At 31.3% G+C, this 15,275-nt stretch overlaps 4 protein-coding genes across 4 annotated transcripts; 2 read left to right on the top strand and 2 right to left on the bottom strand.

Moving 5' to 3' along the window:
- Positions 1-10: 10 nt before the first annotated feature.
- CLU1 (translation initiation factor 3 subunit CLU1) lies at positions 11-3,805 on the top strand (the record flags this gene model as incomplete). Its single annotated transcript, XM_020190001.1, has 1 exon — positions 11-3,805. A coding segment is annotated over one exon (3,795 nt), but the record flags the coding sequence as incomplete, so codon positions are not given.
- A 280-nt stretch (positions 3,806-4,085) lies between these two features.
- On the bottom strand, positions 4,086-4,601 carry POP5 (RNA-binding protein POP5; the record flags this gene model as incomplete). Its single annotated transcript, XM_020190297.1, has 1 exon — positions 4,086-4,601. One exon carries the CDS (start codon positions 4,599-4,601, stop codon positions 4,086-4,088), a length of 516 nt encoding a protein of 171 aa, XP_020049286.1.
- Positions 4,602-6,240: 1,639 nt separating this feature from the next.
- On the bottom strand, positions 6,241-7,928 carry YPP1 (Ypp1p). The gene has a single exon (XM_020192671.1). It carries the CDS (start codon positions 7,852-7,854, stop codon positions 6,277-6,279), a length of 1,578 nt encoding a protein of 525 aa, XP_020049285.1. The 5' UTR covers positions 7,855-7,928; the 3' UTR covers positions 6,241-6,276.
- A 3,261-nt stretch (positions 7,929-11,189) lies between these two features.
- On the top strand, positions 11,190-15,257 carry ASCRUDRAFT_68769 (uncharacterized protein; the record flags this gene model as incomplete). The annotated part of the gene is made up of 1 exon (XM_020191573.1): positions 11,190-15,257. The coding sequence occupies one exon, from the start codon at positions 11,190-11,192 to the stop codon at positions 15,255-15,257; it is 4,068 nt and encodes a 1,355-aa protein (XP_020049284.1).
- Positions 15,258-15,275: the final 18 nt, after the last annotated feature.

Raw genomic sequence — 15,275 nt, 5'->3', positions numbered from 1 at the left:
GGATGACAATTCATCTTTATCTTTAGTTGCAGTTGAAAAGCCATATACAGAAAGAGATGTTAGAGAACATTTGTTGAAATTAAGAGAAATCTCAGCGTTGACACAAGTCTCTGAGTTTGAAACTTTATCTGACATTTTAGGTATAGGTGCTGGTTCAAGTAAATTTCAAAACATTAAATTATCTCCAATTATTAAAAAAGATTCTGAAGATGCTGAGGATGCAAAAAAAACGAAAGATAATAATGACAAAAAAGAAGAGGAAAAAACTTTATCTCCTGAAGATAAAGAAAAACTCGCTTCCTATTCAAAGGAGTTGTTCATTGCTCCAACTTTTAAACAACATTCTCCATCTTCTTCAATCAGATTGAAACCTGCTTTAAAGAACATTTTTCTTTCTTCTTGGAATCCACCATCTTCTTATTTCAAATTAAGAGGCCACTTATTATACTTGACTATTCAAACTTTAGAAAATGAAACTTATCATGTCACTTCCTCGATTAATGGGTTTTTCGTTAACAACTGTTCATCGAATAATTTTGATCCAACTATTAAAAAAACCTCAGTCAAAAAAAATTCCTTAATTAAATCACATTCTTTGATTTCGCTAGTTCGTTCTATTTCTCTCAAATTTAATCAGGTTTGTAAACGTAATAACGATCTTTTAAACTCTTCAAGTCCCTTATTGTTTCTTTTACCAACTGATTCGTTTTTATCAACTCCATGGATTGCCCCATCTTCATCTACCACCTCCGATAAATTTCTTGAGAAGCAATCTTCTTTGTATCCTGACTTAGGCAAAACACAATTGCAGTATTTAATTGGTGGTTCTGATGGTGCTGATCTCTATCGTGATTGGAATGAAGAATACCAATCAGTCAAGGAGTTACCAAAATCTAATTTGCAAGAAAGAATCTTCAGAGAAAGGTTATTATCCAAAATCGGTTTTGAGTTCACTCTCAGTGCAACCAAAGGTGCGATCGAAATCTTAAATGGCAACATTTCTCCAATGAACCCAAACGAAGATCCTTCTCAACATATTTTCTTAAGAAATAACATCTTTTACTCCTTAGCCACTGACTCATCAGATCTGTATGTTAACAAAGGTGGAAACGAAGCCTCGAGGTATTGTGCTATCAAAGATTTAGATTCAGTTCGTGTTCTTAACAAATTAGATGATCCTAAGGTTAGCCATTTATGTACTGCTATTATTGATTTCTGTGGGAGAAGAGTTGTTTGTCAAACTCCTGTTCCTGGTGTTTTTAACAATGATACACTACTCAGCCCCGAGGAAAAAACAGCCTTCTCTAAAATCGTATACGGATCAAGTGATGAAGGTATTACTGTTTCTTCTAACGAAAAATTTGAAGAATTATTTACTCCAATTGCTGAAGCTTTTCATTTGAGAAAGCATTCGGTTTATGTTAACGATGGTGCTGATAAGGTTAAACCAGTGCCAATTGTCACTTCTTTTGAAACAAAAGGAATGAAAGGAACTGATTATCGTAACTACATTATTGATCTTTACAAAACTTCTCCATTAGATATTGAATTTATTGAATCAAATTGGAAACCTGACAACAAAGAATCTTTCCCTCACAAAGAAACTTATGTCAGACACGAATGTGTTGAAGAATGGTTTAGAAGAAAAGTAGCTGCTTTAATCAAAGAGGAAGCCGAGATTTTTGAAAAGAAGAAGGCTGAAAAGGACTTATTAGAAGATAATGAAAAACCAACTATTACTTTGGATCCAAGTAAGATTTCTATCAATCCAGATTGTTTCTCATTAACTGTCGATGAATCAAAATTAGGGGAAAAAGAAAAAGAAGAACTTCATCAAGATCAACAAATCGTTAGAGAAATTTCTCAATTCATCAGCAAGTATTTGATTCCAGAGTTTTTGGAAGAAATTGGTACATCTGAAGTTATGGCTCCTATTGATGGTGAACACTTGACAAGCTTACTTCACAAAAAAGGTATTAACTTGCGTTATATTGGTGCTATTGCAAATTCTGCAATTGTTTATAAAGAAAAAGAAACAAAAAAAATAGAAGAGAAAAAGGATCAAATCAAAAAAGAAATTGAGGATGCAAAGGCTGCAAAGGCTGCTAAAGCTAAGAAGGAAGCTGAAGAAAAAGAAAAGTCTAACAGTAATGATAAGAATGAGGAACCCAAGGAAGAAGCTAAAGAAGAAACCAAAGGGACTGAAGAGAAATCAAAGGCACCTAAATCTAATGTTTATTTCACCACTGCTTCTTATGAAGCTCTCTACAAAACATGTATACAAGAGATGATTGCTCGTTCAGTTAAACACATTTTACGTGAATTGACTACCAATATACCAATTGCTATTATTCCATCAATTGTTACTTTATTCTTAAATTGCTTCTTGGGTTATAATGTTAACTCCAAACCTAAATTTGAAATCGATGAAGAACTTAAATCATTATACTCTTCAACTGTTGATTTTGAATCATTTGATTTCTTGGCACCAAACGCTGTGTTTGAATTGATTGAAAAAGAAGTTTACAGAAGATTCAGATTTAACTTATCTGAAATTGATAAATGGTATGAAGACCAAAAAGTCATTAAAGTTAGATCTTTATTTAGGGAAATTTCATTGAAGTTTGGTATTCAATGGGCATCTTTCAATTATCCTTTTACTGTTCAAGAATTTGAAAAGTTAACAGAAGAAGAATTGATAATTTTTACCAATGAAGAGCAAGCTACTGTTAAAAAAGGTAAAAAGAAAGGTAAAAAATCCACTGTTTCAGCATCAGCATCAGCATCATCAGAAATTATCAAACGTACAACTACCTTTATTCCTGATGACATTGTTACATTTGTTCCAATTATCAAAGATTCAGTTTATAAACCTTCATTAGTTGAAGAAATCTGGGATACTGGTCGTGCTAAAATTTATGGTGTGAACACCACTAAAGAAGATCATGACATGGGTATTTCATTATTGTTAGAATCGCTTTCTTTATATGAACAAATTTATGGAACAGTTCATCCTGAATTAGCTAAAGTTTATGGATTAATAGCCCAATCTTATTTTGATTTAGGAAATTCAGCATTAGCTGTTGAATATTCTAGAAAGGGGATTTTTATTGCTGAAAGAACATTGGGTATTGATTTCCACGAAACATTTTTAGCTTTAATCAATTTGGCATATTATGAACACATCAATGGTAATACCATTAATTCGTTGGCAGTTTATTCGAGGATTTTAAAGGATTGGAATATCATCTATGGAGATGAAACCCATCCAGCGTCAATCACCACATTAACTAATATTGCATTAATGTATCAATCCGTCCAGTTATATGATACAGCTAAAACTTTGTTGTCTAAGGCATTAGAATTAAGTGAAAAAATCAATGGTAAAGATTCCACTATGACTGGAATGATCAAATATCAATTTGCTTTAAGTTTGACAACAGTTAACAATATCAATAGCTCTGTCAAATATATGAATGAAGCTTATAAGACCTTTAGAGATTTATTAGGAGAAAATGACCCAACTACAATTGATGCTAAGAAGAATGTTGATAGTTTCACTAGATTTTTAGTATTAAATACAAAACAAGAAAGAGAATTGAGGAAAATTATGGAAGAAACTGAAAGACAAAAGGAGACAGAAAAAGCTACTAGATTGAAAATAGAAAATTTAACTAAAAAGATAAACTCGTCAGCTAAAAACGATAAAACTGACTCAAAAATCGATAATAGATCTATTGGACAACTTTTAAAGTTCATTGAGGGCGAAGGTGTTAAAAGTGGTGGTAAGAGAACATCCAAGAAAAACTCCAAATCAAAGAAATAGTTTTTGAAGAGAAAGGATATGAGCAAGATATTATAATATATTTGATTGCAATAATGCTTTATATAGTGATTATGATTATGATTAAAATTAACTTATTTGACGAACCCTTATGAATTTCATATTTTTGAACACATTTCTTAGCATTTATTTTACTAATTCATTAATGAATGTTTATTTTCGTTTTGCGTTTGTTTTTTTTTTTTACTTTTACTTTCATGTATATACCATTTTTTATAAAATAGTAACGCGTCTCAATATACTATTCATTAAACAATGTGACTATGTTTCCACTGTTAGAGTTGCGATTCATTTCTAGGAGATTTTTCATGTAAATCTTGTTTCTTTCGACCAAACATTCTTCCGATTTCTTGATTGTTCCACTAACCTTGATGACTCTTATAATGACATCATAGCCCAAAATGTTATTGATAAGAGTTAGACACAAATTGGCATATCTGTGGTAATCTCTCGAAATCTTTATTATCCCATTGGAGGTTTTGTTGGAGAAGTATTTTATTTGCAAGGTAGAACTAGAAACACCAGAGCCAAAGTCACCAAAGTATACCTCCAAACTCTTTCGTATGAGATCTAATATAACCTTTTGTGTGATTTCGTTTGGAGAAGATCGATGTAATGATAGAATCGAGTTCAGCCTTGAGTAGTCTTTGGCTTTGGGAACTGAGCTGTTCAGTGGCCTGGGGAGCTTCTGCTCGTTGTCGGGAGTGGTGGGATAGAGAATCTCAAACAATATGTATCGGTTCTTGAGTCTCACCATGGTGTCTGTGTCTGCTGCTTCTGCTTTTGCTGCTTTTGCTGCTTCTACTGCTTTTGGTGCTTCTGTGGAGTAATCCCAATTGGGAACAGCATATAATAATCACCTGATATTTAAGATATAGTCACGTGTTTTGAGATTGCGTATATGTAAATATGCATATTTACACGTATAACAGCATGGGCATACATGGTGTATATCAGCTTTGTAATTGATTTCTTTTTGAGCAATGCAAGTGGCCAAACAAAATATAATCCAACAAAACAATATAAAACGATATAAAGCAGCTCATTTCCAGAATTCTTTAATTGTTTTTATCATCAAAGGATCATTGCCACATTCATCAATATTATACCGGTTTTTCAAAAAACCAGTCTTTTTTTACCAACAATTGATTATACTGATAGAATTATGGAAAACATTTTCAATGAAGGGACAATCATCAACATCAGTCCAAATCTAGTTGAAAACAACTCAACATTATTTAATTGTGAAAATTTTATTATCGCTACACTATCGTTAACGGCAGCCTACTTTGCATATAAACTTTGTACAAAATATTTAAGTCTCGATGCAAAATATCTATTAACACAAAATCTATTATACAATACACAGATCACCACACTATTTATTAAAAGATATCAAATCAATTTATTTTGGCTCCTTTTTTTATCCATATTTATAATTCCAGGTCCAATAATTGACTTTTTGACTCGTTTTCTTTATCGCAAAAGAAAAATCACAATAGAAATGATTTTCGATGAAAAGGATCTTCGATGAAAAGGATTTTAAAGACATTTATTATCATTCCGGAGTGAATGAACATTAGATTTCATTTGCGATATCCTATTTAGCTGTTTTTTTATGATATAAAAGGTTGAACCTAGTGAATTGTTGAAGTCTTTCCTTTACAAATATTTTGCTTATTTTTTCGACGAACCGTTTTTAAGTGTTGCTACAAGAGAAACTTTAAAAAAATACAGTCTCAGATATTCTAATAGAGTTCCTAACTTATCATTATATTTATTATTATATTATTATTACGAAAATCAAATAAATTTAGTATTAATATAGATGATGAAAACAAAATTATCATAAAAACATTTTTCACTCAAAACAGAAAAATCAATATTCAAGATACTGCGACTGATTAAAGCTATGAAAATAAACCCAAAACATTGCATGCCCAATTTTTTTTTGCCTTATCTTTATTTATTATAGCTTTAATACATGAATTACTTAAATTTTAAAATTGATTAAACTGTTTAAGAGTATTCGCAACAGTAAATCTTCCAGAAGAGTTGTTGATCAAGTTTAAATCAACCAACCAACGAGGAACAATCTTACAACATCCTAATCACCTTAAGGAAATGTAACCCAGCTTCAATTTTTGACCAGCAACAATTGTCTGAGTTAAGTATAAAAGTGAAACATTAAACAAAGAATATATTATAAAAAATTAAATTAAATGATTCAAAATTTTTTGTAAAAAGAATTTCATGCAGATTTTAATATTTTTACAGATTAAACTAACAAAAAATAAAAAAAATATAAAGATTATGAGAAAAAGAATTAAAAATTCTAAAACTTGAAAACTCACAAAAACAAAAACAAAAAAAAGAAAAAGAAAACAACAAAAGTTCTTCAGTGAAAATCAAAATGTAAAATAAAATTAAAATTAAAACATCTCTTCGAAAAACCTCAAGTCTCGGATTAAGTAGTTTTCTTCAATTTCAATTGTCTTCCACAAGGCATTCTCCAACCGACTATTGTCATTGACTTTTTTATAAATTTCTGATAAACAATACCACAATTTGTCATTGCTGAAATAATAGTAATCGTTGACAAAAATTTCTAGTAAACCCTTTATTCTAGTGACAGCCGCTGCTTTATCTTGAGCTGATGAAAAAACTCTGTGAAATTCTTTCAAATCCAAGCTAACTGTTGTGGTATCTGAACTAATAGTTCTACCACGACTCAACTGAGTATTCAATAAATCGTAACATTCATCGTCATTATCTGAATCAAGAAGGTCAATATCATTATTTTTTCCCAAATAATTATCATTATTTAATTCATCATCAGTATCATCGTCTCTAGCCTCAAAATCAAATCCAGAAGTGTTATCATCCAAAAAATTAGCTCCTTCAGTGTTATTTAATTTTGATAACATTAAATCATCTGTATCTTCAAGAATGACTTGACAGATTCCAATTATCGCATCGAAATACTCATGATTACTGTCTAATATACTTTCAAATTCATTTAGTGCATTCTTTTTTCTACTTTGAATCAAGTCAATTATAGTTTTTTTGTTGAAATTATTTTCATACCTATTATTTAAAATTATTCCAATGTCTTTTGTATTAATGTTTAATAATAAATATCCATAACACGACCTAGTTAAATCATTGGATTTGAAAAAATTCTCAGCTTCAATTATAGAGCTTTCGCATTCTTTAAATTGATTCATTTTTAAATAGAAGATAGATATTATCAACCAAATTCTTTGTAATATTACATTTCTAAAGCCTGATCCAAAACTGTTAGCGGTCAATTTATTGTTTCCAATTTTGTGGTTTGGAAGTTCTGGTAAAGCTTTTTTGTTTGGATTGAATTTCCTCTCATTTGGACTAACAGGTCCATTTTTGGAGTTTGGTGAAGAAGAGGAAGATGGTCCAATTGATGATCTTAATGATCCAAAGTGTCTTGAAGCAACTCTTCTAATTGAACTAAAATGACCGCTGCGGTGCCCATTTCTATGTTTATCAATTGACAACCTACTGATTGTCTTTTCAAGTTTGCTTAATTCTACTGTCTCACTTTCTATTTTTGTACCCGCATTGGGTTTAGAATTGTTATGGGAATTTGAACCTGAGTTTTTCAAAATTTTTGACAATGAAAATATTTTTCTCAGTTCAGTTGCCGAAGAATCAATATTTAAATCCGCTTTTTTATGAGATCTATCTGGGGTTGGATTAATATTTTCATCTTCATAACTATGGCTTATCAGGCTATCAATACTTGGCAGTAATGCTTGATCAAATTGGTTATCAGATGGTTTTGGTGAATTAGTGCCAGAATACTCAATTTTGTTGTTAGTGCTAACATTGTGACCAACAATGGCATTGCTAACGAAAAATTGATTAAACAACTCAAACAATTTAGGAGCTTTTTCAAATGATTTTTCAACACCAACTTTTCTTTCTAAAACAAACAATTCTGTTATATAAATTTGAATTATATCATATTTCATTTCATCTGAGACGTTTGAATAATCATTTTTATTGTTTATAGAATTGTTTAATTTTAACTTAAAGTCTAAGTAGTATTTAATTAAATCCTTGGCTTTATGGATTGTTTGAATTGATTTGATCATTTCATCATTAGAGCTGATCTCATCAAGCAAGTAATTTTTAATATCAGAATTATTTTTGGTAGTATAGCTAAGTGAAGATCTAGATTCTAATGAGGAAACTAAAATTATTAATAGATTCCAACTTTTTAAGTACCATTGATTTTTGATTAAGATTTTTTTCAATAATTGTATTGAGATATTATACTGAAATAATTTTGAAGATAACAAGGCATAATCAAAGTAATATTCAAGATTATTATAATCGTTTAAAATTAGGGTTTTTAAAAAGTATGTTTTTAAAACCTTATCTAATTTTTTATAAATTATTGAGGATGATTTAAAAGATGAGTTGACTGATTTGTTATTATGATCAGTATTTAACTTGAAATTTTTTTCAATGATGTTACCAAAACCAGTAAAAGAAATGGTTTCAGTAAGTGATAGATTGTTTGTGTTGTTGTTGCTGTTGCTGTTGCTGTTAGTATTATTAGTGGTATTATACATTGATAGGGAATTTGATAAAATTGAGCTACCATTATCATTAATATAGTTTTTCATGTATTTAAGTTTAAAGATTTCAGTTTTTGAAATTGAATAATATGCTTGAGATAATAATGTGTTTAAGTTCGAAGAAGATACGATTTTTTCGTTTGAATAATTGTCGTTGATTATTGAAATTATATCGAAATTTTCATTATAAATATCATTATCGTCATTAACGCTGTTACTGATGTCACTGATGGTTGTTAAATTAATGTTTGATAATTTTTCAACTTTGAGAATAATTTTTTTAAGGAACAAAAGAGTGTCATCAATTAAGTTGAACAAGTCATTATTTAATAATGATAGATATTCTTTGTTGATTGAGAAATCATCGATTTCCAAGGAGCTTTTAGTGTTTAGAGTGTAAGCGTATGATAAAGAGGTTGGGATGATGTTATCAATTAGATAAATTAGGAAAATAGAGTAAATTTCCAAGTAGGATAACAAATCAAATTCAATAGCTTCTTTTGAAGTGATTGAATTTTCTGAAACAGCAATTGAATTGGATTCACCATTGACGTTGATTTGGATATTATTAGGGTTATTAGCATTGTAATAATTTTCGTTTTCGTTTTGATTTTCAAAAATGTTATGATTGATAGATAAATGTTTATTTATATAGAATGAGTAAGTCTTGAATATATGGATCAATTCATTTAAGTTTTGCAATTGAGTTACAGAGGAAGGATTTTTATTATTATTATTATTATCATCATCAGTTTGAGTTTGGTTTTGAGTTTGATCATTTTGACCATTTTGATTATCGTTTTGATCGATTTGGTTATTTTGATTATAGATTTTTAGGAAGATAAGGTTATTTAATAATTTAGTGGATTGATAAGTTTTTGATAAATTTTGTTTAATCAAATCTTGTAGAAAGGAGTTGTTTAATAATGAGGAGAATTTTTTATAAGAGGGAGAGTTGATTAATATAGAGGAATGGATATCGTTGATATTCAAGTTATTTAGTAGGATCGAGTCATTTTTATAGTATGGGTTAATTAAGTTTGTGTAATTAAATTTATAGACGTTGGTTAAAGAGTCTATGAAATTTTGGATTTTTGAGTTGATTTTATTTGAGTCAATGGCGTAAGGAAATTGAATTGAATTGAAGTTTTGAAACAAAATTTGGTTTAAAAAACTGCCGTTAAATTGAGATTTGAACTCGTGAAAGTTTATAAGATTTTTCTTGTAAATGAATAGATAGTTTGAGAAGTCAATTAGGATCAAGTTGTTTTTAATGAATTTGGATAGGTAAGAGAAAGAAAACTTTTTTGGTGATAAACTCAAGAAATTGAATATCAAGTTGGAGTAAATTGAGTAGATTAGGGATAGCCAGAGTTTTGATAACAAGTTTGAGGAAATGGGCAAGTGGTTTATGAGAAAATAATTTTGGTTAAAGAAAGAAGATATGAGAGATAATAATTCTTGAAGTTGGTGTTTATTCAAGATATTTGATTTGTTTAGTTTTAGATAATAATGGTATGAGGACATGAGTATGATTGCAAGTTTTTTCAAGTTTAGATATTGTAGATAGTTGTAGAGGATATGGTCGCTATTGATATTTTTGTTCTGTTTATTTTTTTTGTCAATATTAAGACCAATGTTAATTTTTTCTAGCAAATTCACCGAGTGCTTGAAATCTTTGTTCAAGTAGTACAAATAAGCTCTTGAGAGGTTGAGACTGATGATCTCAAAATTGGACAAATTGTTTGCAGAAATTAGGAGCAAGTGTATTTTCTTGATTAGATTGAGTATCAAAGTGTTGGAATTGTCGCTGGAGGGAATTAGCAAGGAGATGACATCAGCAGTATTGTTGTTGTCTAGCAAAGCAAAATTGACGTCTTTATCAGCATTGGAAAGGGAAAACAAGTGGTCGTGGGGATCGAACTGGTTGAGGTTATTCTGAGTAACAGTGTAGATGTCGTAGTCGATAAGAATAATCTGATTCAAGTTGGATATGAGGGTGTTGGTGGAGCTGTAGTTGTTGATGGGCCAGCTGCCGTAGTATCGCATCTGCAACAACTCCAAGTCGCCAGGCGACACATCAAAGTCGTGCTGGAGAACTAGCTCAGTGAGCTCCTCGACGTCGTTGAGTTCCATGGTGAGTCTACGCATTTTGATACGATATAATGAGCTTCCAGAAGAAAGTGTCCAAGAAGAGCGAAGGTTTGGATTGTGATGATTTGTCTCTTACCACTTACCCGGACGGCTGCGCTGGCGCATGGTTCAGCGTGGAACTGCGCGCGCGTGCCGCACAGGCACAGTGCGTAGTATCACATACACACACGCGTCTGCACAGTTATATCTGTAGACGCACGCACAGAGTCATCCGTGGTCGGAGTCGGACATCAAACGGCGGTGACGGGTCCGAGTCCGAGCACCAACACCGGTGATTTGCGGCACGGCCCGAACTAGAGGTTGGGACCAAATGAAACAGAGGTATGGGCAAGAGAATAGTTGGACATTGGCGTTGTTGGCCACTGGTTGAGGTTATCACAGCTGCTGCTGCTAGAAGAGAAGGTTTGCCAGAGGCTTTCTTGTTTAGCTCGTCTGTTCTGTCATTGGAGTTCTCGTCCTACTCAGCCTTTGTTGCTCCACTGTATTTGCACCTCCTGGATTCTTCCTCTTCTTTTCTCTTTTATTCCTTTTTCACCTTACCAAATGATGCTCCATAGGCTTCCTCAAAAATGAACAACTCACTTGACAACAACTCTGCGGCCGATGCTCCTCCTTCTGTCTCCCAAATTTTTCACCAGGATGCCATTGAAAACTTTCCTGAGATAATTAATGCAAAACTCAATGCAAAACTCAATGCAAAAGTCTCTGAAAATGCTAATTTGGAAACAGAAACCAAAAATTTCGTGTCGCTAGACTGGGAAAAAATTGGGTTTTTCAATGAAAACAATGATCCAGATTCCTCTCCTGAATCAATCTTATCAAATTCAAAAAAGGTCGAAAACTACATAATGGAGACCTTCTATTCTGACTATTACAAAAACACTTCAATCATCATCACTCTATGTTTCTTCTCGTGGCTAATCGCATATCTAAACATTGGTGGTTTCATATCACTTTACTTAATTTTCCTAATCACGTCAATCATCTACAGGCTATCTCTAGAACGATTCAAAAGAAATATCAACGATGACATGAAAAGATCCGGTTTAAAACAAAACCCATCCAACGTTGAATCAATGGAATGGCTAAACCAATTTCTCCTAAAGTTTTGGAGAATATATGCCCCATATTTTGAAAACTACTTCATTTATCTTGTCAATCAGGCCTTTATTACCATATCCCCCGACATCTCTGCTATTGAATCTCTAACTTTAAAAAAAATAGATTTTGGTAACATTCCTCCCAAAATTATCTCTGTCAAATACTACCCAACTTTATCTGACCATTTTCACTTTCAAATCGATTGGAACTTCTCCTTTGACCCAAACGATAACTTGAATTTAAACAAGCTAGAAATTAAAAATAAAATCAAACCAAAGGCTGATTTAATTGTCAAAATAGGCAAAAAATTCTTATCCAAAAATTTCCCTGTTCTTGTCGATGAAATATCATGTCAAGGCATAATCAGAACAAATTTCAAACTAAGCAATAACTTCCCCCATCTAGACCTAATTCAAGTGTGTTTTTTAGAACCTCCCGAAATTCAATTCAATTGCAAGCAAAAGGCTCCTGTTGGTAATGAAAACTTCGGTCTAGATATCGGCGCTTTCATTCCAGGTATAAGATCTCTTATAATAGAGATAACACATTCCACTTTGAAAAATTGGGTCTATGCTCCAAACTCTTTTGACATCGTTATCAAAGACTGGCTAATCCCCCCAGGCGATGCCATAGGCTGTTTGGTAATCAACATAAACAACATCAATTTAAACTCAAACGATGATACTTATTTAATAATATCAACTGAAGACACCATTGTTTACGAAAAGGACTTTATTAAACTAAATTTCAATAAAAATAAATCAAAAAATATTGATATCATTAATCCAAAAAGTAGTGATTATTACAATTTCAAAAATAATAACAACTTTATGATTAATAACGAAAAAAACTATATCGAAAACGGTCTTAATTTCCCTAAAAATTACTTGCTACTAACTACTTTAAGACAATATTTAAATTTTGATCTATTCCGAGATAAATTCGGCAGAGATAAATTAATTGGTAAAACAGATTTCGATCTAAAAAATTTACTTCAAAATGATACCTACGAAAACATAACCTCTTCTCTAGAAATTAATGGTAAATACTCTGGAAAAATCACTTTCTCCTTAAAATGGTTCCCAGATTTATCAAATAAATACTCAACCGATGGTATCACTTATGACGATATTTTAGCCTTTAAAAAGAGCCCTATGACTGAAATTGATACCAATTTAAGAAATACAACTAATTTAGATACTGATATACTTTCAGATAATGACTATGATGACAATAATAATGACATTGGCTTTGATTTTGATTCAGACTTCTTTGACGATGACGATGACGATGATGAATATAGTGATAACCACAATAATTCTCAGGGGAGTTTCGATGCAGGAATTTTAAAAATAACTGTTCACGAAGCAAAAAATCTAAACCACGATTCATCATTATTTGGCATCCTATCACCATATTGCGAATTATACTTGGATAATACACTAATTGATAAATCAACAGTACATAAAAGAAGTAATGATCCGGAGTTTCGAAAAGTCTTTGAGTTTTTATTGCAATCAATGTCATCTTCAAAACTAAAAATTAGAATTAGAAATTCATCCACTTCATTCGATGACCCAATCGTTGCAATCTATAAAGTTAATGCGGAAGATTTAATCAACAAATTTATTCAAGATGACGATATTGATTGGTTTGATTGTGCTCCAGAGGGAAGAATAAGATTATCATTGCTTTGGAAACCTTTAGATATTCCAACCATTTATTCAAATGATTCATTATACAAATATAAACAACCGATAGGAATCATTAATTTATTTTTACATGAAATTATCGATTTGAAAACTTCAAAAAATTCTTATCCATATATTATCATTAAATCAGCTGGTCAAATTAAATTCAAAACTTTGGCTCATAAAAATAACAGCAATCTTTTCTTTGGCGATAATATTTATTTCCCTATTTTTTCTGAAACAGATATTATTACACTTGACATTATAAATTCAAAAAAGAAGAAAAAAGACAGAATAATAGGTGGCACAAGTTTTAGTGTAAAAAAAATATTACTAAATAAAAACCTGGTTTCTTTTCAAAAATCCCCATTATATCTTCAACAAAAGATTATTATAAAGGGATATATTAACTATGATGTTAAATTCATACCAGTAACAAGTGTGTTTGGACCAATTGAATTAGCACAACTTGATGAACAAAAAGAACTTAAACAACTCGAAGAACAAAGGGATTTTGAAGAAAATTACCATTTATATGAAGAAAATCCAAATGAATATGAAATTGTTGAAGTCACTGATGATGAAGATGAAGAAGAACTTCAATTTAATCAAAAAAACAAAGTTAGAATGAGTCTAGATGAATTGGCTGAGCATGATTCTGGGGTTTTAGTACTATATTTTACCGAATCAATTATAAAGTTTTCAAACTATTTTTCAGTATTTATAGATGACGTTTATTATCCTTCATTTATATCAAAACTTACACCAGAAGGCGAAATTAAAATCAACACAGGGGAAATTGTTGTTCGAGATTTAGAAAACTCAAAAATCACATTTAGAGTGAGCAAAAATTTGAAAACCCGAAAATCAGAAACAAACATGATTGAGCAATTTACTTGTTCAACAAAGGAGGTATTAATGAACAGTTATAACATGCCATCTAAAATATATATGGGAGAAAATTCTATTGATTTACAATTAGAGTATTTACCATTAAAAGAAGAATTAGAGGACGATGAAAAATTTTATGATAGTGGTAGTATTATTTTGACAATTAAAAAGGGAGAAAATTTAATAGCAAGCGATTTTAATGGAAAATCAGATCCATATGTTAAAATTTGCCTCAATGGATTTATCCTATATACTTCGAACTTTATCAAAAAAACACTAAATCCTGTTTGGGATGAAAAATTCAAATTTAGTGTGAACTCAAAGAGTAGATGCAAACTCCAAGTTCAAGCATGGGATAGGGACAGAGGCAACGAAGATGATGATCTTGGAAGTGGAATATTAGAAATAAAAAATCTTCAACCATTTATTACCAAAGAATTAAAAGTTCCAATAAAACTTGGAGATAAGGATGGTGGATATATTTACTTTTTTGTTTTGTTTCTTCCTGAATATGTTGTCAGTAATGGGATGATGAGCACTGTGGAGACTGGAGGTATTTATAATACGGGAAAGAGAGACTCATCTTTATCTTTGAAAAAGAAATTCTTTTCAGAACGCAAAGAATCAGAAAATAGCAGCATCAGTCTGAATGTTCTCAGCTTGTCACCGAAATCCACATTCAACTCAGAGTATAAGTCTCGAAATAGTGCTGAGATAATCAACGATGTGTTTCTGGCTCTTCCTTCAAAATCGGCTAATTTGAAAGAAAAAATTTCGATGGATTTCCAGAACCTCAAGGCAGTTACTTCGCAGATTAGCAACAGGTCCAAGAAAACGAAAGAAAAGTTGAATGGAAATGTGGACGACATCAAGGAAAAGTTCCTGGCACTAGGCATTCGGCTCCCAAGATCATCGTTCACGCTAAACAAAGCCAGAAAGAGCCCGAAGGACTAGTTTATCTACTCTAGTGTG

This window comes from Ascoidea rubescens (genome assembly GCF_001661345.1).
Source record: "Ascoidea rubescens DSM 1968 unplaced genomic scaffold ASCRUscaffold_2, whole genome shotgun sequence".
NCBI lineage: Eukaryota > Fungi > Ascomycota > Saccharomycetes > Ascoideales > Ascoideaceae > Ascoidea > Ascoidea rubescens.
This window is presented reverse-complemented; position numbering and strand designations above follow the sequence as displayed.

What these genes read in the sequence shown, in the direction of transcription:
- YPP1 (XM_020192671.1), bottom strand. Translation starts at nt 7,854, where the DNA reads ATGAAATATGATATAATTCAAATTTATATAACAGAATTGTTTGTTTTA.